The sequence below is a fragment of the Drosophila grimshawi genome, unplaced genomic scaffold, assembly GCF_018153295.1.
Source record: "Drosophila grimshawi isolate 15287-2541.00 unplaced genomic scaffold, ASM1815329v1 contig_1377, whole genome shotgun sequence".
Classification (NCBI taxonomy): Eukaryota; Metazoa; Arthropoda; class Insecta; order Diptera; family Drosophilidae; genus Drosophila; species Drosophila grimshawi.
In genome coordinates, this window is record NW_025062900.1 from 21882639 (window position 1) to 21907215 (window position 24577).

Here is a 24577-nt window from a genome sequence, read left to right on the forward strand (position 1 = left end):
AAAAGGAGATGGAATAGCAGAAGATATCGTTTGTGTACTTAACTTTTATTGTAGCCATTATTATAGCAATTAACAAGCGGTATCTAATTTTGTGTGGCGCTAAGTGCACTGGATCTATCCAGTTAAAAGTTAAAATATCGCGTGGTGTCAATATTTACTTGTGTGTGCAAATAATTCGGATACCATTTAAAAGTACTAACAAAAAAAAAAAAAACACTCGACTCTGATTAAATCGATTGCCACTTAACAATGGAAATTAACCAAAAAGTTAAAATGTGTAAGATTTCCAAGTTGGACTATACCAATTCAAATATCATTTTCGTTTTATTTTAGCTATGATTGGAAAAATAACAATTTTTATTAAAGTAAGCAGAGAACTTAGTTATAAAAATATAACAATTTGGAAATTCTTTGGAATTCTATATTATAAGAGATCAGAATACCATATAAATAATATGGAAATTTGCTTTATAGCATCTGTTTTGATAGTTTCTGCTAAATATGTATTTTTCAAGAATTTTTTCGATAGTCTGCTGCATATTGGTAGGCAAAAGTTTTCAAAAATAAGTCGTATCGCTCCAATATTTTGATTAATAACTTACTAGTTCCGTTTAATCGAATTTTTGATTTTCCGCTTCACATTTCAATCGGTTGATTTCGGTTAACGGTTCCGGTTTTATGTCATATTGTTAATAAACATATCGAAAATCTTATCACAAATAGCTTTCTTATTAGTTAAAAGAAATGGTTGAGCAGCATTCACACTCTGCAATTCTAGGAAGACTTATACATATATAAATGAACATTAATTTCACTTCTTCGGATCAACTTCCAATCACAGAAGCACTTTAAAGCAAATTGTAAATGATATGGCTTCAGTTGCAGTCCGATATTTTATTTCAACATCAACAAAGTGGGAGATTCTATTTGTTCGGCTACGCGTGATTTTAGCACATGTACTTATTGTTTACTACTTTTAATATCAATTGATTGCTTTTGATAATCTTTGGGCATACAATTGCTTTGGGTATTAAAGTCATCAAGTGGGAGTGGGAGTCTACAAGCCAAGTGAATTTTCTGGATCTTAACCAGTTTCCGTTGGTTATTGTGGCAGGTCGGTCGTTGAATGTGTGGCCTGATAAGCATTACGATTAGGATAGGTTAGGTTGTAAATGGTGATTATTGTGATCGACATTGAAGCGAAGTGATCAAAAGTGCTGTCGGATATTAAAAGGTTGTTTGCCGTTGATTTTGAGATACATTTGCCTGTTGCCTGTTCTATTCAGTTTCTGTCTGCAAGTCGACCCGGAGTGTACTGAAGTTACCAACCAGGAACCGAAGCGTTTGTTGTTTATAATGAATTACATAAAAATTTTGATTTTTATCTTAAAAATGTTAATGTACAAATTTTTTTTAAATTTCTTTTTGCAAATTTTTCTACTTGCCCCAGGTAAGTTCCAGAGCAGCTCTTCATAGAATTTAATTGCTCGAATGCCTACTCTGCAATCCTAAAATCCTTTTTATTTTTGTCTTCATAGTCCGTAAAAAAGTTTTTTTTTTTTAATGTTAAAGACTAAATTGAGTACTTTTCCTAATTTAGTGTTTCCTTGAGCAGACCCGTCTAAAGTGTTTTTTAATCTTCTGCTTGCAGACACTCGACAAATTGCACCTAAGCATAGAAAGAAAAACAGGACAGCTAAGGACAACACACGAAGTAGAAGGGCAACACACATGCAAACATATATTCGGAAAGTGTATTATGCCCGCAGAAATCGATAACTCAGTTGAGTTGCGAGTCCAAGTCGAAGCGAATACAAACAACATAAATCAACAAGGGGCAGCAGCAACAGCAGCGGCGGCAGCAGAATGAAGAGCCGCACGGAAAAAGATTACGATAGTGCTGCGACGCCGGCGTTGCAGCAACAAATGAATCTTGCCCGCCGCGCCTGCTGGAACAGCACCACAAATCCCAATAACAATCCCAATACAAATCCAAGTCCGAGTCCGAGTTCTCCTTATGCTGCTTTCGAAATTCAGCTGGCTGTGCCTTCAACCTGTCAGCTGGACAGTCCAATAAGTCTTAAGCAAAGTGAGCCCTGCCAGAACCGGGCAAGAACGCCCCCATCACCACCGAGTAAGCAACCAACAGCAACAACAACACCACCAACAACAACAACAACAACAATACACAACAGAAAGAGTCCTGGCTGCGGCTTGCAGCGACAACTGTTGCTGCTTCTATGCGGGATTTGCATGCTGCTGGCCAGCATTGAGGCACGTCCCAATGTTAGTGCCAGCTCCAGCTCCAGTTCCAAGACAACGGAAGCACTTAATGTAAGTATCGCAATTAAATTGATTTCGATCTGGTCGCCAATGTATTAAAAAAAAGAAATAGAGTTGAACAGTCGCAGTTACAATTAAAGTTTATTGATTGACTTTCCCCATTTTTAATCCAGCTAGCAGAGGCTTTGACGCCCTTTGCTTGAAATTGGGAATCATATTAAAAAAAAATTAAATTGTGTGCCTTTATATATCTTTATATATATATATATATGTAATACTTAAATTCAATCGCTCACATCTCTGTTAATATGCATCTACTCGTTTTTTTGACGTAAATTTGGAATCAAATGAAAAAAGATTAAGTGTAGTATTAACCTTGAGTGTAGACTCGGACCGTGCCCTTAGCTCTTTAGCTGATTGCACTTTAACCTTGGCAAGGAGTGGCAGGAAATGTCAATGCATTACAGCCCAGCTGTCGGCCATTGCAGCGTTTAGGACATTGTAACCTGTAATCAAAATAATTGATCTAATTGCTATGCAGCAACAGTTGTCGATTTATCATTGGCAATGACACTTGTCATGAAAAATTGCTAGAAATTTCAACTGACGTCAGCTGCCAGCTCGATCACAAATCAATCAGTTACTGATAGTCATAGCTTTAGACACTTACAGTTAGCCGCTGTGATTTAGAGATAAATTTAGTTTATTAATTATGAATGTTGGCACTATCGCTGGTCTACTTAGAAAAGTGATTAAAAGATAATTGTCGCTGGTTTATGACTTGCTCTACTTAGTTAGACAGTTTTTTATTTATATTTATTAATGACAAGGTTAGCAAATAAATACATAGCATCTACTCATCTAGCATTGGGCAAACAAGATAAATATAGTTTTTTTTTTTTTATTATGACTATTAGAAGAATATTACAAAGTTTGCAATGTTACGTGTTGTCTCAGATATGGAAATCATGGGTTCATATTCATGCACATTCGCTTTTATCTCGCTGTCATTCCTTAAGACTCGGTAATAAATTATACAAAATTGCAGACTAATTTTATATGCACTATGTGTTTATCTTTTTTATCTGCTATAAAATTTATTATGGGTCTAAGCAGTAGCTTTTTAATGAATATAATGTCTTATTATTATTTTATTTAATGTTATCATTGCAGAACACACGAGGAAAATAGATTATATATTCGCAAAAATGTGATTTAAATAAAATAAGGCAATCGAAATTTGTTAGATAGAATTGCTGAGTAATATCAAATTAGAATTCTTTAGTATTATACTTCGTTGTTAAAAATATTGCTTTCTGATTAAAAAGTTTTTGTGTAATATTTTTAGTAATCAAAGAATCTACTTTCTTTTACAATATTACGCTTTTAATGGACAATCAAAAATTTGCTTTATATTATATCCATATCCAATGACGACAACACATTAACCTTAAACAACGTATCGATGTCAACCAGAGTGTTCATTAAATATACATTTGGATTTCATTCATAAAAAAGAACTCAATAAATGCCGAACGACCTTTCATTTAGTCCCTGTTCAATTAATGTGTGTACTCAATCAGCAAAAAAATCGCACTGAACTTTAGAAAATTGCCCTAAAATCAAAATCGTCATGAAAACTAGAATATTTTTATTTATTTTAAAAATAATTTCTAATTTCTAAAAACTAGAAAAGCTTGCCAAAAATATTGTGTTTGCATGCGATGTTTTTCGGAGTGTAGTTTCAACGCATCCATATTTTTCCATATAAAAAAATTCGATTAATCTAATATTCAATACAATAACGACAGCCCATTAAAAGCACTGACCTATAACAATGTATCGATTACAATGTTCATTAAATATGCATTTGGATTTCATTCATTAAAAAAGCCAATAGAGGCTAAAGGATCTTTCCCTCGACACCATGTTCAATTAATATGTGTAATGTAATAAAATGTTTGCTTTACTTTTGTGTAGTAGATTTTTCTGCTCAACTTGTCAATTGTAATATTTTAAGGAAAGGTCAATATTCTCATTAATCATATCCCTTTCCCTTCTCTCTCTCTCTCTTTCTCTCATTAGCTGGCACAAACGACATCGTTGCCCGCCTCAACAGCACAATTTGCGACACCTTCTCTGCCTCCGCCGCTGCCGCATGCGGAATCGTTGACAGCAACCGATGGGGACACTAAGGACCTGTTTGATGTGTCGCTTGATGACGACGACATGCGGGACGGACACCATGAGACGGAGCGTTATCCACTGTCCCAGGTGGACTTTGCCCGGGTTAAGACGCCGTTCATCATTGGTATCTGGATATTATCGGCAAGCATAGCCAAAATCGGTGAGCATTATCAAAAGCGTTGCCAGCTTTTCTTGAAGTGGAACTGAATTTGGTAAAGGGAGGCAGCCGATTTGTAATATTATAGTGGGAGGGTTGCCCCTGCCTCCCCCTGCGTACAACCTACTTTTGTTTAAGTAAAAATTATTTAAGATCTGGCCAGCTGTCATTGGCACAGAAGCGTTTCTTTAGGACGTACTTATAAAACCGCTTTCTGACAAAGATTAGTTTAAAATGCATCATAAAATACGGCTACAAATTTTATGCTTCCATAACTCTTCTAAAAAGCAATAAATTTTAGAAAAGCAATGAATTTTTGATCAAATCTTGATGAATCTAGAAATAAACTGCTTTCATGGAAAAATTTTAGAATAGAAGCAGTATTTTTGGTTAAAATTAAAATTTCCATCAAACATCGACGAATTATTTTCCAACTACCGAGTCATTTTCTTCAGCTCGAGCAACAATATAAAAATATAGAGCTCATAATGTTGGCTGCCGGCTGCCAGTCAGGCAAAATCAATATATTTTATATAACGTCGACTTCGTCGCTGTCACTGACATGCAGATTTGCGTCAAGTCGTAAGAGAACAGAGTCTCTGTGTGTGTGTGTGTGTGTGTGTGTGTGTGGGTGTATAGGAAGCGTGTTTGTAGAGGTGTGCAGCCAGTCCCAACTGAAGGACATTGCATAAGCATCAGCCGAGTGCGCAACAAGCGAGCCTTGACACTGCCCCCTAAAAAAAAACCAAGAACAACCCACACTTGAACCTCCCCTCCAGGGAGCAACAATTGCCAGATTGCATAAGCGATTTGGCAAGCTGCAATGAGATTTGTTCAGCTTACTGCCACTGCCACGGTTGCCTTTTTTTTACTGGCTTTTACTGCTGACTTTGTTATCTTCCCGGCCTGCTGCTTCGGTTAGTTGGTTACCTTGGCTTTCTGCGCAATAATCCATTTTTTCAAGGCCCCAAAAACAGCGCACGCAATAACACCAAATACACCCTCAGGCAGTTGGTTCCTTTTTTTAGCTACCTCCCTCTGCATAACTGTTCCTTTTCGCGTCTGCAATTGAATAAGCCAAGTGAGCCAAGTGACAACTGGCACTTATATAATTATCGGGGCCATTTTGACGCCAGAACAAACTTTTTTTTTTTGGCGCAAAACGAATTAAAATGATACTTCGCCTATCAAATTGAATTATCTCTTTAAGTCTAAGCTTAGATTTGTTAAATGCAATTCTAATCGATATTTAATAAGCCCATATTTATTTGACTTGTTTACTTTTAAAATTTGTGGTAAAAGCACTTTCAAATATTCACAATTCTTAACAATTTTTCAAGTGGTATTTATTGATTTCACTCTCAGATTTTTGTTTTGGGTTTAACTTTTATTTTTTTTATTCTTTGATCGGTTTCTTTCTCACTTTAAAATTTAAAATAAGCTTAAGCGGTATTTTTATTGAATAAAGTTAATGGACTACTTATACACATCGTATTTCTTCACATTCTGAGCGGTCTATATGTACCCATGTAAGTGTAGCCATTGACCCAAATGCAAAAACCAGCCATAATCATGGTACAGTCCCAATGTGGGCTGTCTGGCGGAGTGGAGGTGTTGGAGGGGGAACTTGTTACATTTTCATATAAATGGGCCATAGTTGAAATGGAATTCATTTTTGTTTAGGTTTTTATAGGCACAGAACAAAAGCAAAAACACCAGCAAATGTCGTGTTTTATTTTAGTGAAACTATTTTTATACCCTTGGCCCATTAAAACTGGAAAAGGGCATAATGGAGTTGTGCAAAAATATGTAACAGACAGATGAAAGCAATTCCGATCCGACAAAGTATTTATATTCTAGATCAGCAACGAACATTGATTCTTTCTATATGAACAAATATATCTCAGAGACAATAAGAGTAAGAGAGTTTATTTGAAATATAAGTTCTCAAGGTATACGAGAACGCAGATGAAGTATGTTTAATTTTATCGATTATCAGTAAAAGAAACAATTATAAATATATAGTGTGGATATATAATATAATCAGACATATTAAAATTGTTTTTGTTATTTCATCAGCAAGTCTACCGGGTATTTAAAGTGTATTTCAGGGTATCTCGTAGCATTCTAACTGATTTTTTCATATCGTATGGGCGTGATACCGCCACGCCCCCTGACGCCCATAACTACATGCATATGTAGATTTATATGGAACACAGTTTTAAGCTTCCTTTCAGGTATTTGTGTATTTTATGCTAAATAAGTGATTTTCATTACAGGTTTCCATATGACACCCAAATTGCATCTGATATTTCCGGAATCGTGTCTGCTGATTGTGGTGGGCGTGGTCATAGGCGTTGTGCTCTACTTTTGCACAGATGTTGCCGTCTCCCCGCTGACGCCGAACACCTTCTTCTTCTACATGCTGCCGCCGATAATATTGGACGCGGGCTACTTCATGCCCAATCGGATGTTCTTCGATAATCTGGGTACAATCCTACTGATGGCTGTGGTGGGCACCATCTTCAATGTGGCCACAATTGGTAAGCATAATGAAATTGATTACTTTAATGGGACTCAAACTGCGAACGCTGTCAACGAGCGGAACGTGGCCTTAAAATAAACCGAAAGCTTTTGTGGTTGCTCATTCGAGACCACTGCACCACTTGATGCCTTTGGGACAACCACTCACTCATCCATCAAGTGGTCAATGACATTGCCATTTCGTAGTATCCTCAAAGGGCAATAAACCCTTGACTATTAAAGACAGCTCAAAAGAAGTTTCTTAATTACTCAGTTTTGTAATGCACACAATAATATTTGCCTGAAATAACAGGTGTACGTTAATTTATTTAATCTGCATTGTATAATTGTACATTTATCTATTATCTTAAATCTTATCTTAACTCTCTAATGCACACTTACATTTAACTATTAACACGAACATTACTCAGCAGGGAATTTCTAATCAAAAACAATTTTATCAAACAATATTACAAAGTTAACGCGTTAACCGTTTGGGAATTGTAAAAGAATTTGCGTATTTTGCTCATTAATTTGCATTTTATTTTATTTAATTGAAAAAATAAAGAAATCTTATTTAATTTATTGATTCAATATTCAATACATTTTATTTCGATTGTGATTTTGGCACGCTGGCAATGTAAACAATGTAAACAAAAATTAATGGAAATATGTGATGCATTACACATTATTTAGGACTAATTCCAATGTCGACGCGCTTGTTACACAAAATTTGTGGCACGCGAGCTATATGCATATATATATTTATATATATATGTATAATATAATGTTGTCAAGGGGCATGGTACGCGAAGAGCATTTGTTAACTTGATTTATACAAGTGTAACACACAACAAGCTATTTATGTGATTGTGTATTTGTATATATCAGAATGATACAGATGAGGGCAAGCATGGCTGAAAAACACCCCTTAGAAGACGACCATCTGAGATGTAATTTTGAAAAAAATGAATAAATAAAATTTAAAAAAATTAATTCTTAAAGAGTATAAAAACTACACTTAAAGTTTGGTTAGATTTGTAACAACGATTGCTTAAAACTAATAATCTCTTCGATGCAAAAATTGACTCTACAAATGCAAAAAAATAAAAATAAGAAAATAAAGGGTACAATTATATTTATAGTCTATATAATATAGACTGTATAATACTCATAAGATCTTCACTGTAGATGATATATTTGCAGCACACTTTTCCTTTCATATTAGCCATATTTTATATATAATTAGCATAAGGTATCTAAATATCAAAAACTGTATCAATCTAACTCAAGACAAGTCAATTTAGTTAATTACCAATTTCCATAAATTAAAATTAGTGGCAGTTATGGCAGTTATTTTCATAAAATAATTTCCGCATTGCAGGTGGCTCGCTCTATGCGTGTGGGGTTTTTGGCGTCTTTGGAGATGAGATGCCCAAGTTGCTGGATGTCTTTCTGTTTGCCTCGCTCATATCCGCCGTGGATCCGGTTGCCGTGCTGGCCGTATTCGAGGAGATACACGTCAATGAGATTCTCTACATTGTCGTCTTTGGCGAGTCCTTACTCAACGATGCTGTTACGGTAAGTGCTATTTCCAGACAGTTTTTAATGCGCTGATAAACCAGAGGGAAATCGAGCAATTGAATATACATTTATATACATCTGTGCCATATGCTTTCAGGTTGTCATGTATCATATGATGGAAGTTTATAATGAAATTGGTTTGCCGAACATTGTGGCACAGGACATTGTCAGCGGTGTTGGTTCCTTTTTTGTTGTGGCACTCGGCGGTGTTGCCATAGGTAAGAAAATTATAACAGAAAATATGTATACGTATAGAAGAAGCTCCTTAATGTTACTTTCTGAAATGCAATATGCAATAAATATATTTCACAATTTGCAGGCGTCATTTGGGGAGTCCTAACTGGTCTGGTGACACGCTTTACGGATCATGTGCGCGTCATCGAGCCCATCTTCATATTTGTCATGGCCTATCTGGCGTATCTGAATGCGGAAATCTTTCACATGAGCGGCATACTGGCGTGAGTATGAGCTGTGTACACCGCATGATAGCATTGATATATCTAAATCTATATCTCTTTGCATATTTAGCATCACATTCTGTGGCATTACAATGAAGAACTATGTGGAATCGAATATATCTCAAAAATCGCACACGACCGTTAAGTATGCACTGAAAATGTTATCAAGCTCGGCGGAGACAATTATATTTATGTTCCTTGGTGTCGCCACCGTCAATAATAAACACGTTTGGAATACGTGGTTTGTGGTGCTAACAATTACCTTCTGTTCCGTATTTCGTGTTATCGGTGTGTATAAGTTATACAAGTTCGATCAATTGTGAATTTTAATAAATTTTCTACTTATCGGTTCAGGTGTCATTCTGTTGTCGGCCCTTGCAAATCGTTTTCGATTGCACAAATTGTCGAGAGTGGATCAGTTTGTCATGTCGTATGGTGGTTTACGTGGTGCTGTCGCCTTCGCACTCGTTCTGCTCATCGACGAGAATGTGGTCAAGCATAAGAACATGTATGTAACGACGACAATAGCTGTGATTTATTTTACGGTGTTTCTGCAAGGCATCACCATAAAGCCCCTGGTCAAAATACTTAATGTGAAGCGAGCCAATAAACGAAAACCCACCATGAACGAGCGCATTCACGAACGTGTGAGTATATTAAATTTAAGTTGCTTGTTAAATACTACCTACGAAGGTACAGATTAGATATTGACTGTATTTCTTTCCAATTTAATTCCAATTAGTTTATGGATCACTTGATGGCTGGCATTGAGGACATTGTTGGCAAGACAGGCAATTATAATGTACGTGATAAGTTCAAGCGCTTCGATAATCGCTTCATACGTCCACTGCTAATCAGAGATCTAAAGGTACGAGTCAAATATAATTTATATACAAATTTCCTGTATAACTTCACAATTTATTTTATTGAAACTTCCAACTGTGTGTTCGGTGAACTTTTTACTTTAATTCTCTATGCTCCTCTTTCTTTAATTTCACTGCTGCTTCGTAGGGCGCTGAACCCAAGATTATTGAGACGTACTCAAAGTTAACCATGCGCGATGCCATGGAGGTGATGCGTCGTAATCCTTCGACAATTGGACAGATGACGGGCACTGAGTCGATGAGTGCGCTGTTTAGGAACTATACCAATAATTATATTGGTGGCAGGTGGGCACCGCCAACCATATACACCACCTGGTAAACGAATTTTGGATAATCGTTAATCGATAATCGATAACAATAACCGTACAAATGCATGCAATGCAAGCAATCAAAAAAATGTAGTAACATCTTTGCATGAAAAGCACAAAAGTTTTTCTAACTTACCAAGTTGATCCCCCTTCAATTTGTACACTGATTAATACTTCTCTATAATTTTTCTTACACTCTATATACTTTTTGAGCATATATTTACCTTTTTGTATATCTAAAATTCGTTTATGTGTATTTTTGGTTAATACTCTGTAGTGTATATTTCCAGCCAAGAACTACTTAAACTTTATTTACTTAACCTTAAACTTCAATTTGAATAGCCCCAGTCTAACGAATCTGGATAATACGTGCTCGCACAACTTGGATATGGCTGAGCTGGACTATAATCCATCCAAAAGGGATTTGACTGATGCCAAGATACATCATTTGCTAGCCGAAGAACTAAAGCCTTATAGGCGGGTATGTATCCACAAAAAACTCGAAATCCCTACAAAATAATCGATTTCGGTTTGGTTTTTTATAATATAGCAGTATCAATTTTACCCACTACTTCTATATATATATATATATATATATATATATATATATATATATATATATTTATATATATATCTTAAAGCATATTCACTCACACACAGCCCAAGTTTTGTTGAGTATATGATGTATAGATACTCCGTCACCTTTCTACTCGAACTCACCGAAAATACTTGATGCCTCGTAGTAGTATTCGTATTTTATGCTTTCGTCTGATTTTTCTTTTTGGGCATTTGGTTTGGAGACACGCTTCTCTCTCTCTCTGTCTCTTTCTCTCACTGTCTGTCTTTACCTCTATATATATATATATATACTGACTATATCTTCAACTAGATATATTTGTAATTAATCATTTATTTAATTTCTTCCCGTTGTAACAAACTCAACTCAACTTCAACTTATCGTCAACGTCACGTATCCAACTCAAATATAATTCAAACGCGTTCAAAAAAAAAAACAAAACAAAAAAAACTACTTCAAATTTTTGTGTGCTTTGAACAAAATTTTGCGAAACTGTACAAAATATATTCAAATATTTCGTAATGAAAGGCTTCCATACAAATGGTACGAATAAATTGGTTCATTTGTTGTTAAAAGCATTTTTGATTTGTTTATTTATTTATCTTTCAATTTTCTTAATTAACTAAACGATAATGTTCAACGTTCTTGTGTGTCTATACTCATGACTGCAAAACGTTCTTTGTAATGCATATAATTAATTATATTAATTAATTATCAGTTTCTAGTAAATATCTTAATGTATTTCAATTGGTGTCTAAATACAGTCTTTAAATAATCGTCTCGATAATCAATTAATTCTAAATGGCTAATAAAAACTTTCACATCTATATATTCTTAAATTCAATTGCTAAAACTCAAATTTAAAAATTTCTATTATTTTTCAACATTTTTACATTCATTTTACATCAGACATACCTAATTAGTTATTTTCTTTAGAAATATTTCATTAGCAAACAAGAATTAGATGAAAAAATGTATTGTTTTTATATAGGAAAAGACTATAATAAATAAATGTGCCTTATGTTATGTAAGCTAAAGTGTAAAATTCTAAAAATAAAAAATCGATTTCTTTTCAATTTTTAAAATTATTATCAAATATCTGTAAATGCTTAGAGCAGTTATAGCTTTTCATTTGTACGCTTTCAATTACATTTAGGAGATATTCAAGTAAATTTTAGACTTTATCTAGGAATTTGATAGCGGACAGGCTTGATTTATATTATATTATTCAAATTTATTTCAAAAGACTAAATTTAACACCGAAACTTAAACTTAAAACAACAACTTAAACAACATAACAATTAACTTTAATGTTAAAGCACTTTACAAAATTGTATTTTTTAATCGTTTGACTGCTTTGATAACAAAACACATTTAAACTACTTTCTCTATGTTCTTTATTTGTTACTTACTTATTTTAAATACACTACTCTTTTTGCAAGCTCCACTAAAAACTATATACCCATGATTATCAACATGAAATTATATATCCGTAAATGTTGTGTTACAGTTTTTGCTCCTTAAATTATATACTCTTTCCAAATTTTTTGATTTGTTGTGATAAATCTCGATTATCCGGATAGACGGAACGTCTAACGTCTCGTCAAGTGATATTGATCCGAACTACATATACTTATATATATACACAAATATTCGTGAATTTTTTCCCAATACGATTAAATTCTGACACCCTTTGCAATACCAATAATAAAGTATATTTGAATATAAAAATCGGATAATCGAGGCTTAGCTACTTTTGGATAGAGTATTCCTGCTTCGGTCATGACGAAGTTAACCCTCAGTTGCTGTGCCCAAAATGCACCTTCTCTAATAAGTATATATATTTAATCGTTTATTCAGATCGTATAATCTATATACCTAGCAATAAGCTGTATAAATGTTATGAGACGTCTTTACACCTTATGAATTGATGTTTATGCTAGTTTCGCAGCAATTTCCTGTTAAGCATTAACTAAATGCTACAATCTACCATATATGTATACCTAACAATTACCAATCAAATGACGATATATCACTTAAGAACACCATATATGATTTTTGGCATTTAATGTGCTTTTCGTACTACCATTCCTTACAGCACCGTCGTCTTAGTTATAGCCGACACGCAGTAGATGACAGAGATTTGTCCACACAGGTGAGTTGAATGCATAGACAAATCTCTGAATGCACCTATATATGCATATATACGTGTATACCTAATTAATCATTATGTAGTATAAGTTAACTAATTATATGTGTGCTTTCTATTTATGTGTTTATTTGTAGGTCAATTACAAAATGCAAATGAATTTCCGTCGCATGTTCAACGATCGCAAACATCACAAGCGCAGCAAACGTGGCGCCAACAATAAGGTGAGCACCATCTATAAGGAATACCCCCCTCACACTAATACTAATAATAATAACGATAAATTATCTCTCTTTAACTAGGAGACGAAGGAGAATGTGAAACAAAATCATGTCTCATTCCCCGATTTTCAACAGAACGGCACTACGAAGCAGCTCAGCAATGGTACGAATACGAATTCGAGTTCAAACCAGTCACGCAAAAAATCTTACAGAAAAAGACATACTCACAATTCACTTAACAAATATCGTAGATTAGAAATAGGTAAATGCAAGTAAAAATTCAGTAATGAATTACTTAAACACACAGCAATCTGTAGAAAGCTACTCCAAATCGTTTAGTCTCTAATTATTTGGTTCGTTTTCCTTTTGTTTAATGGACAGCATCCAAAGGATGTCGTCTGAGTTTATCAGTAGTGTTTTCTTTTTGATTTAAATCGACATTTTAAGGTCGCCTCTTATAACATAATAAATATACGTAGTCCACACATCATTTTCATATTTAAGTTTTTCAGCAAGGGCTCGTAAAATATTTTAAGAATCCTTATTATTTATAATATTATATGTCCAAATTTATAGTTCAAATTAAAACTCTATTTATTAAGTATAAGAAAATTTAAAAAACAAATGTATCTTCATTCTTTAATTATTTTCTTTTACGAAGGTTACGAGCCCTTCTTTAATTTTCATTTCATTTTGTTACTAATATTAATTTACAAATATTTTGTAATATTGTTAAATATTTTTAACAACAATTGGTCACTAATTATACAACCCCAATCTTTCTTTCATGTCTCCTTCTTTTACCCGATGCCCACAAAATTGGTTGAACAAACAAATCCTCAACTTCAATTTTTCTATTTCAACACCACCAAAAACTTACTCAAAACCACATCTGCCTTTGCCTAAAAAAACAAAAACATTTTGTGTTTAACAAACGCTTTAATCATGTGCTATTATTATTATATATGCATATGTAAATATACATATATATATAATGAAAACAATATACTATCATATATAAAGACTATATTAACGATGTGCTTAATGAAACAGCCGAGGAGGCGCCACAAAATCCGAATGAGATTAATGTCATTGGACCCAGCGACGATTGGGATGATGGTCTCACATTTACAGCAAAATCATCACGTAAGTTCGATCATCCACTCAATGTATTTTTTACTAACTTTAATCGATCACTAATTTGTAAATGTAAGTGATATTTATGTATCATTAATGGGGCTCCTGGTGGCTGGTCCACGCATTGCCCTATCAGTGTTATGATATTTATGTTTATTATTATTTGTCACGGTAACCTCTAGAGATACATATGATCGGAGGTTATATAGCGATAGCCGACTTGTGTTTACTGTTTCTCAACTCAATTGACTACACAAAAATGCCATCAAGTAATTCATTTGATGCTGAACAGAAATGAGCCTTAAGCGTTAAGTGAATGATGTAGTATGTAATGTATGTATTACACTGTCCGACACAACAGCTCAAAGTAAAGTCATGAATAATTCTTAAACAGGTTGAAACAAATCATTTGGTATAATTATCTATATGTAAATTACTTAGTTACTTATCACATCAAGTAGCCAAAGTTGATTTAACAAAAAGTTTCTAGACTACTAAACTAGAAAATATCTTGTGTGTGTGTGTTTAATCTACATCTATAATTTCTTTATAAACTCATATATTTTAAAAGTCACAGACAATCTGTAACTTTGCCCTTCAGCCAAAGCTTTGCTAGACTTAATAATTATTTATTTTCTTTTGATTTTAATTTAATTTGATTTTTGTTGTTAACAATTCCGTTTTCTAAAAGCGCCTTTAAATGCATAATGCCTACAATTTAAGAAATACCTAAAGTTAAAAAAAAGTTATAACGACAACATTTCTATATATTTTTTTATCCCTATTGTATGCCTATCCAATTTATTTGATTACCATATCAATATATGTTGCTCGATATACCCGATAACTACTGTTACACAATTAGCTGACTCGGATCGCGCCAATAATAACTCCCTGATAGCGCATATACAAAACCTGCCCGGTTTTGATGCATCCAAAGCGCGCATCGTTCAGCATTATGCGCCTAAACTTGAGGACGGTCCTCAGCAAGATCTAGGCTCGCCCGATCCACCAGTTGGACCAACAGCCGCTGAGCTGATCCTGCCCTGGCGACGGGATCGTTCATACCAGAGCATTGGTAAACCAAATCAACAAAAAACAAAAGCTACAACTATCTAAAAACAAAAACAAAAATTATAAAAAGCATTGGCTATAAGAAATATGTACAAGCACATCATATCATCAAATATCAACGATACACATTCACATCTATAGATCATCCGTCTATCTTCTTGATCATCTCGAATACATAGATACTTTAGTGACTTAAAAATTATAATTCATGAAAATATTCTATATAAATGTGTACAAAATAGTAGCAGTTCCTACTTGTACTAACTTCAGTATTATTTTACTATTCTATATATACTATGATCCTTCTAATCTATAACATTCAAATTCCAAAATCCTCAAATTATATATATATATATACAATCTCTTCTGCTTCCAATAAGCTAGTTATAAACTCCAATTTTTTCATATGTAATAAATTCATAGATGCAAGAAAAGTGTGAATATGGGAATAAACTATTGCAATTCTTACATAAATCAAGCAAGAAGCGAGAAGCGACAAGTTGCATTCACTTATCTCTTTTCTATCAACGCTTCTCGCTTCAACTCTATTTTCGTTAGCACCCCAAATCCATTCCACACTCATATCCCATTAGTCACACATACACAAACAAAAAAAAAAAAGATAAAGAAAATTAATTCAACTTACTTGAATCAGAATGTCATAATATTAGAAAAGTACAATTGTAATTTGTGCTAAGCGTTTGGTGCCGCTAATTAAGCTATACCGAGTAAATTTATGTTGCTTTCTTTTATTTATTTTGTACTTCCCAACTGGTTTATACTATACACACATACATATACACATAGATTTTACCAAGGCTCGTTTTCTCAGTTTGCTGTTAAAGTTAAAATGATGTAAAGACTGACCAAATGGACATGTTAACCAACTTTAACATAGACATGTGAAAACGTTCCTGAAAAATGCATACATTTTCAATGTTTTATATCTATCATATATATTTGTCATTAATGTCTATTAAGCGACTGGTTGTTAAATACCTACTTACTTACAAAAAAAAAAAAAAACAAACAAAAAAACACTCGCTGAATTGCTTTCTAGAGGCAAAACTAAAACAAAACAAAAAATCAAAAAACCCATATGAAGAAAAGCTCGTTGTTTCATACAATAGGTGATCATCTGAAAAAGTAATGCCGAAATTCAGTACTTACATGTAACATGTAGAAACGCATTATGATGTTACGCAAATCATTTGAAATTTGATTTGATTTGATTTGATTTGAAGAATTGAAAGCATTCTCAAGCATTTCAAACATTTCGAGCATTTTGAAGTGAATCAAAACAGCAAAAGCAGCATGGCATTTTTGTGCATGACAAAGTTATTTGTTGTTGCCCTCCCATAATCGTATATCGTACTACCTCTTGAGTTGAAACTGACGTTTACACTAACTAAGAAATCCAATCGGGCCAATCGATATTGCTAGCAATAATAAATTTGTCAACTTTTTTTTTTAGTGTAAACGGTTTCGAAAAGAAACTTTGACGTATTATCGGTTTACTCAGGGCATTAATAATAAAGTTGGGACGAATCGAATCGAAGATCACATGCCATTAAATGGAAATCAAACAATAAAAACAAATTAGTGTTATTAAGCAATTATTCAAATTTAAGTTGTAAGTGGTACATAAGTCAATATAAGCTGCTATTGTAATAAATATATTTTAGCTTAATCTTGTTTGTTGTTAAATAAAGTGTAATACTATTAATCTTACCAAATTTTTCTATTTGATATTGGAACCAATAGAATTGAGTAGAGACTTAAGCATTATTATTGAAGGTATTTCATTTTTCAAAATAAAACATACAAAAGAAACTTATTGGTATGTGTACCCAGCTTTAAATAGTTTGCAGTCCTCCGTTCCACTTGGTACTTCGATTCGATTCCGTTTAAGTTTTGTATGATGTTTAAATCGGATTATTATTTGCATTTTGGTTGAGCGCATTTTGTTCTTGTCCACTCCCTTGTTTGTCTTCATTTCCTTTTTTCGATTTCCCGTAGTTATCGATAACTGAGCAGCATGCAAAATTAATTTCGTTACCAAATTGTCAATTCTCTAAAAAGAACTTTGCGATTTATCTCACACAGTGGCCGAGCATCCAATACCCGAAGAGGATCGCAATTTGTCGCGCGACTCGGATGGCGAGAGGCGTGTAGCCACGCCCACCGCGACAGAGTCGCAGTTGCCGTGGAAGCGACAGGGTGACGAATCCACGGATGCAGTGCAGCAGAATGAGTTTCCCGCTTGGGCCTCGAACAAGGAATATTTGGCCTACAACTCGCCCAGTGCCACATTTCTAGGTAAGAAATACACAGAAAAAAAATATGTACATATACACTCAGAAAAGAAATCACCCTGAATTTTAGAAAATTGATCTAAAATTGAAACTAGAAAGTTTTTTTTTGTTTTTAAAACTAACTAAATGTGAAAAAAAATGGTCTAAAAATTAGAGAAGCTTTACCTGAATAGACAATCTCAAAATGATGGGGGTTTTTATACTTTTAAGAAATACTTCCTATTGTTAAAACTTGAATTTTTAGGAAGGCAAAAACTCATTTTTAGAAACAAAGGGTCGCCGGAACAGCGTACGTTTTTCAAAATAAATTATAAAGTATCTAAAATGTTTGTACATGTCAAATCTGAAAATACTATTGTTTATTGGTTATATTAATAATAGCTACAGAAAAGGTTCTGTATTCAGAAATTAAAAAAAAAAGGTCTAAAAATTAAAAATAATTGTATTTTGAGTTTTAGAAAAACTTACGTTGAAATCAAAAAAGAAAAACAATTATTTTTAGAAATATACTTTCTGATTAATAAATAAAATTCAGTGTGAATACTTTTCTGAGTGTATGAGAACGAATTTAGGAGACAACAAACGTTTAGGCACATTTTCAAAATTCTTTGACATATTAAGAAAATCCTTAAACCATTGAGAATAGAACAAATCAGGTCTAGTTTTAAGTGCGAGCGAAAACGAGCAGATTTTCAACACTAATTGTACAGTTTCCGTTTTGGTTTAAGTTTTGATTACAAACTTTTTGCTATTTGAGTTATTTGACTTGTACATTGGAAAGTATTTAAAAGAGAAACATGTGTAAATATCTAAGATTACATATGTATATAAAAATATAAATAACACTATATATGATTTACTCTTATGTTTCTCAAATGCACCAAATCTTTGAAACAATATGAAAAAAAAAGTTAATTGCAGCAAAATTTAAGATAAATGTGAATCACTTGTAGTTGTTATTCTTCTTTTTGAGTTCTTTTTCTGATTTCATGTTAATTTTCCTGAACTTTGTGTTTTCTTCTCTCTTTTTGCCGCATTGCTTTCCTTTTTGGTAACTGTTGCCCACAAAAAAAATAAAATAAAAACAAAAACACAAAAACACCTTCCACAACACACACGACACCCTGTACAATGTTGATGTCTCCTGTGCTTGCAACCTACAACCTACAACCTACAACAACAACAACAACCACGCCTCACATAAACAGGTGGTATAAACAAGCCTAAACAGCCCAAGTCCGTCATAGGTCTGTTCCGTCGCGAGAGTTCCAGCTCCAAGGCAGGCAGCCTCGGCATCGGCAGCAGCAGCAGCGGCACTGTGGATGCCGGCACCAGTCTGGATCCCATGGTCACCAACCCCGTTGGCAACAATCCCATAAATCCCAATCCGATGCCATCGACTTCAACGCATAATCCGCGCCTGGACAATCGATCGCAATCCATTTCGTCCGGCACATTGGGCTCCCATGTCGTCGGTCCGGACGGGCATGCCGGACCCTTTCCGGTCACTGCGAGTCATCGCCGGAATGTGCGACGTGGTTCCATGTTGGAGCTGAGCGGGTAAGTTCTTGCTACACCTGCGGCACATGCCAGAATCTCTATGTTGTCCACAACACACACACACACACACACACTAGTGTGTGTCTGTATGTGTTTGTCTTTGCATGTGTTTGTCTTTTGTATATGTTGCTTGTTCTTAAGTGTAGAACTATTTGTTTACAAGTCTGCTAATATCCTTTAACATTTGACATATTCATTGTGATGTCGCCTCAAATATATGATTTGCTAAAAGACGATATTTTTGTGTAGACTTTCAACATGCGTTTTGCTTTTGATAAACGGTTGAATTTTGACAAAGCTTAAATTGTGGATGATGGTTTAAAATATTATTAAAAATTCTATTTGGTTTACATTTTATATCATAGCCATGGTGAAAATCATATCTAAATGCTTTAAAAAAATAATAATAATAATTATTATGGTTAGTGTTATGTATATTAAATGTTTCTCATGTGTCCTGCAACACATTTCTAAAATTCTGAAATTGGGTAATGTTCGGTTTGACTTCTGCTCCTCAGGCCCAGAAGGTATCATCACGCTTTTAACACCTATTATAACATTTTACGAACAAGAATTAAAACATTATAATACTTTTTTAATCAAAATTCTGTTTAAACAGCATGAAGGATATTGAAAAAGCTGACAACATTAGTGTGTTCAATGTACAAACTGTTTTAAAAATATAAAATTTGATATTGTTTTTGCGCTATATAACTAAAGAACATAAGTTCGAAATTTCCTCGCCCTAATGCTCTTTAGTTTGGATTGATTTTTGTAACACTAAATTTTTAAATCTTGTACATAATTTCTTTCGCATTATAATGTATATATTCTTTATTGCGCGACCTTTGTTCCATTTTTTTTATATTTTGTAACACTCTACTATCTGTGTATTCTCAATCCAATGACCAAATCCCTACCCCGTAAAAAAAAAAAAACCAAATGTTGTCGACTTACTCTGATGGTTCCGATTTGCAGACTTATTGCAACTGGACGCAGGCCCAGTAGAATTTTGCTCTGTAGTCCAGGAGCTAATAATTTACTAGAGAACATAGCAACACCCACAACAACAGCAACAACAACCACAGCAACAACAACAATACCAACAATTACTACTTATATCAAACCAATAACAACAACAACAACAATATCCACTACCAACCCTGCAAATACAACAACAACAACCACAGCAAGTTCAACAGCAGCAACTGAAAATAATTCGCCGAGCAACTCATCGACAACAAACTACAGCTCGCCAACATCGGAAAGTAGCGATGCTACCTACTATTCCAAGTAATCCGAGTGCCCAGTTTAACTAATCCTATACAAAAGGGGACAAATAATGTCATAAAATGCAACCAAAGCCGGCCAATGTCGAATTTCAACTAATCGTATATCGTAAAGCAGACAACAACAAAATACCCAACACTATAACTTAATTGATCTAAGCCGTATAATTTGTATATATTATACATTATACATGATACATATTCGAGATCAGGCAGTGCATATCATTCGTAGCATCAAGTCAGAAGTCTGAATCACTTACAATCAAATTGGAAACTCTTGCAACCCAAAATATATATTTTCAAATTTTCAACATCTCTTAAAATTGGCATTGCTTTACTTTCGCATCATAATTGCAATTGTCCTAGGTAGGAAGTAAATATTTTGCTGAATGTATCAGTTATAATCGTTTTTTTTTTTTTTTGTTCCAATAATAATAATATTATGAATTGTTTTTTTTATTTTATTGTGCTTGCCTTTCAGTTACTCTCTTTGTTAACACACACCTAACACAAACGTATTCAACTAACTGCAATTTCTAACAATTAACTAACATGAAATTCGAAGTATTAACTGAAAACCTGCACATGGTGCTATAAATTATTTATTGCTTTCTTTTGGGTAACATTTTTCGTTTATAATTTTGATTATATTTTTAGCGCCGTTTCAATTGAGTCCCTATAGCCGTAAAGTCCACAGACAAACGCTTCAAATCACTTAGTAAACCCACACAAGCACAAGCACACACACACACACAAATACACACACGCGCACAATAATACTATGCAAATTATATAAACTATGTATTTATAATACGGAAGTAGAGCTGTTGTAAAAGTCTAGTATTTGTTGGCTTTTAGCATTTATATATATATATATAGATATATTCAAAAATAAAAAAATATGTGTAAGTATTTTCGTTCGCTTTATACGATTACCAAAAGTTGTTAACTGTGCTAACCCTCAACTAATACATGTGCAACTAATACGTGTGGAATATTTGGGGTATTCCTGCAACTGGTTAATTGCTTAATTGTTGTCTACTTAGTAGCGGAGAGCATTTAATTTCCACCAAAAATAGGATTTGCAACAAATAATACTAAATATATAGTAAATAATATTAATATTAATACGATAAGCATATGGAGTCCTTTTTGTTGAAGCGTTTCCCAGCTTCCTCCTTATATAATGTGACAATAACTCGATAAATATCAAAAGTGGGTCGGTTCTTTCAGATACAATATACCAAAAGCGATAAATTACATTTTTGCATTCTATTACATTTATAATTCAGCCATATAACTATTCTATGAGGAAAAAGTTTAATCAGTTGCATACAAAGGCCTCAAATATTATTAGTACATTACTTATCTGTCACAAAAATATATAAATAAAAAATATATATGTACATATCTTTCTTACAGTTATAAATACCAAAAAAACAATACCTAGCAGTTAGTTAGGAAATTGTATTATATATATATATTTGTAAAACTGCTTTAATATGTATTGTCTCTATTGTCAAATTATGCTTTAAGCTTTTTTTTCTATTTTTCTATTTTCTACTCTATTTACGCTTACGCTTATTATAATTGATTTACTTTTTCTTTACTTTAAAATATTTTCCCAAAATTTTTCTGCCATTTTGCTTTAAGCCTACTTTTGCTTTTGTAGTGTTTACTCTAATAAAAATACCAAATTATAACCTGGATTTTATTTGTGTTTATATTGTTTCTCTAATTCTTCGTCATCTTTTACTAATACCTATTGAATAATTGAATTTTTAACAACGATCCCCGAGTAAATTAATTAGTAGTATCTAATTTGTGGTTCATGATCATTAGTTCGCTGCATTTCAACAAAAATTATCGCACAATTGACATTTTACTTTCTTCGCCTTCTCTTCACATCCATTGCCCAACCAACCAACCAACAAACCAACCACACACAACAACTACAACACAATCACAGTGACACAATACCCGAGGAGTCAACTTATCAGCATGGACACTCCAAGTCGCTCTGCGAGCCCAACGATGGCGATGACTGGGATTCGGTGCCCCTTGCTGCCGCCTCCTCCTCTTCCGGCGTCAAGAGCGAGAAAATGATGCAGAGTGGCCGGGAACCGCTTCTGCCACCGCGTTTGACATCCACACCGCGTGCTCAAATCCGTCACAAGAACGCCGGAGCGGTAGGCGGGGCATCTGTGGGCGTGCCGGGCCGTAAGAATCAGGTGACAACAGCACTGCTGGACTATGAGGATACGGAGAGCGATTCGGATGAGGAGGACGTGGACGACGATGAGGGCGAGGATTTTGATTTGTATGATGATGAGAATATTGTAGTCACCACATTCACAACGCCAGCAACGCCACGCCTGCACGAGCGTGGCGGCCGTGGTGGGGCAAGCGGTGCAGCTGGAGGGGCGGGTGGAGGCACCACTACCACTACGACGATTCGCCTCACTCGGAATAATGATGAGAGCATCATTTGAGTAAGAGCTGCAGTTCCTTCTCCAGCCAGTTGGAGATCACGTTCCAAGTCAAGGCAACGTTTCCCATACGAAATGTTCTACTGAAATCAGCAACGATTATATATACTTAATATATATAGTTCAATATACACTCAGACAAAAAAAAATAAGGAAGAGAATTTTGTACTTAAACAAAGACAAATGTCGGAAATTCTAGGAACAAAATGCATATTTCAAGACCGTTTTTTTGCTATCCATTTGGGGATATCTTAATGATTTAACTACGTTAATTACGTATTTTTGATTACTTATAGAAAAATATTTAATTCGTATATATAATTCTTAAATCAATCATGATATCATCTTGAAATTAAACAATATCAGATTGAGTAAAGAATTTAAGTTTTTAAATTTAACTAGGACGTTTAACACTTATTCGATGTACAAAATTGATTGTAATTAGTATTCTGGTATTCTGTGCTTGATCGCGGTTTTATTTGAATTCAGAAAAACGTTTTTCTCTGAGTGTATAATATAAGCGAACATTATGAAATAAAAAAGGGTTTAAAACAAAAAAGCTTTACAATTATGATACCAATAACATATTGTATATAAATTGAACAATTATTGTAGGTACGAGTTTTAGTTAACAGACAAACAACAATTATCGCTTGCTTCTTCGATTGTTGACTAACCTATACATATATTATATTTCAACTAGCCTAATGCTAATGTGTTCCAGAAACAATTGTGTTATCATTAACAAATTTAGCCAAACTTCTGATTAAGTCGTAACATTTAGTTCATCGTGTGTAAGTTGTTCTTTTTGCTTTTAGTTTAGGTAAATTTGAAACATAGTATTCGATGCAGATATATGTATGTATATGTATGTGTTTATAATTAATTATAACTGTTTTGCTAACGGTACAGCTACAGTGTTTAGTTCAATTTTAGTCGTACTTACGATAACCATAAAAGGAAACTAGCTGAAACTAAATGAAGCGTGTAAAAAGTAATCCGGAATAAAAAGCCGCCAAGAGTCGAAAAGCTAGATAATAAAAAATAGCCTTAAGCCAACAAATAGTTAAATACAACTAACTATGTATAGCTATTTAGCAAGAGTTATGTAATTTATAAATTATTTTTGTAAACATTTACGAGCCACAACTAATGTGAAAGATAGAACGAGGGTCGTAAAAGGACTCCAAGAGTAAATTTAATCGTATAATAATGCGTGACTGTATAAGAAGGATCAACACTAAAAGATTCATAATTTCAATATGTTATCGAAATCACAAATAACACATAGAACACGACACGACTCCCATACCATAATTTAGCATGAGCGTTAATTATTCATCTTCAAGCTCAATTTGAAGAACCTAACTTTCAACATGAAT

The 24577-nt window shown here is 33.9% G+C and overlaps 1 protein-coding gene across 12 annotated transcripts; it reads left to right on the top strand.

Annotated features, from left to right (window-relative positions):
• Positions 1 to 1859: 1859 nt before the first annotated feature.
• LOC6566580 (sodium/hydrogen exchanger 3) lies at positions 1860 to 23466 on the top strand. 12 transcript variants are annotated; one of them, XM_032739696.1, is made up of 20 exons: positions 1860 to 2334; positions 4369 to 4630; positions 6907 to 7170; positions 8535 to 8731; positions 8832 to 8952; positions 9054 to 9192; positions 9263 to 9480; positions 9547 to 9839; positions 9935 to 10060; positions 10204 to 10391; positions 10727 to 10865; positions 11490 to 11504; positions 13060 to 13116; positions 13248 to 13334; positions 13413 to 13494; positions 14355 to 14477; positions 15334 to 15546; positions 17649 to 17861; positions 19066 to 19417; positions 22676 to 23466. In XM_032739696.1, the coding sequence occupies exons 1-20, from the start codon at positions 1867 to 1869 to the stop codon at positions 23196 to 23198; spliced, it is 4080 nt and encodes a 1359-aa protein (XP_032595587.1). In that variant the 5' UTR covers positions 1860 to 1866; the 3' UTR covers positions 23199 to 23466. The 12 variants fall into 12 exon arrangements, with proteins under 12 accessions (XP_032595587.1, XP_032595589.1, XP_032595585.1 ...); XM_032739698.1 differs by having other exon boundaries at positions 14385 to 14477; XM_032739694.1 differs by lacking the exons at positions 11490 to 11504; positions 15334 to 15546 and adding an exon at positions 20396 to 20710.
• Positions 23467 to 24577: the final 1111 nt, after the last annotated feature.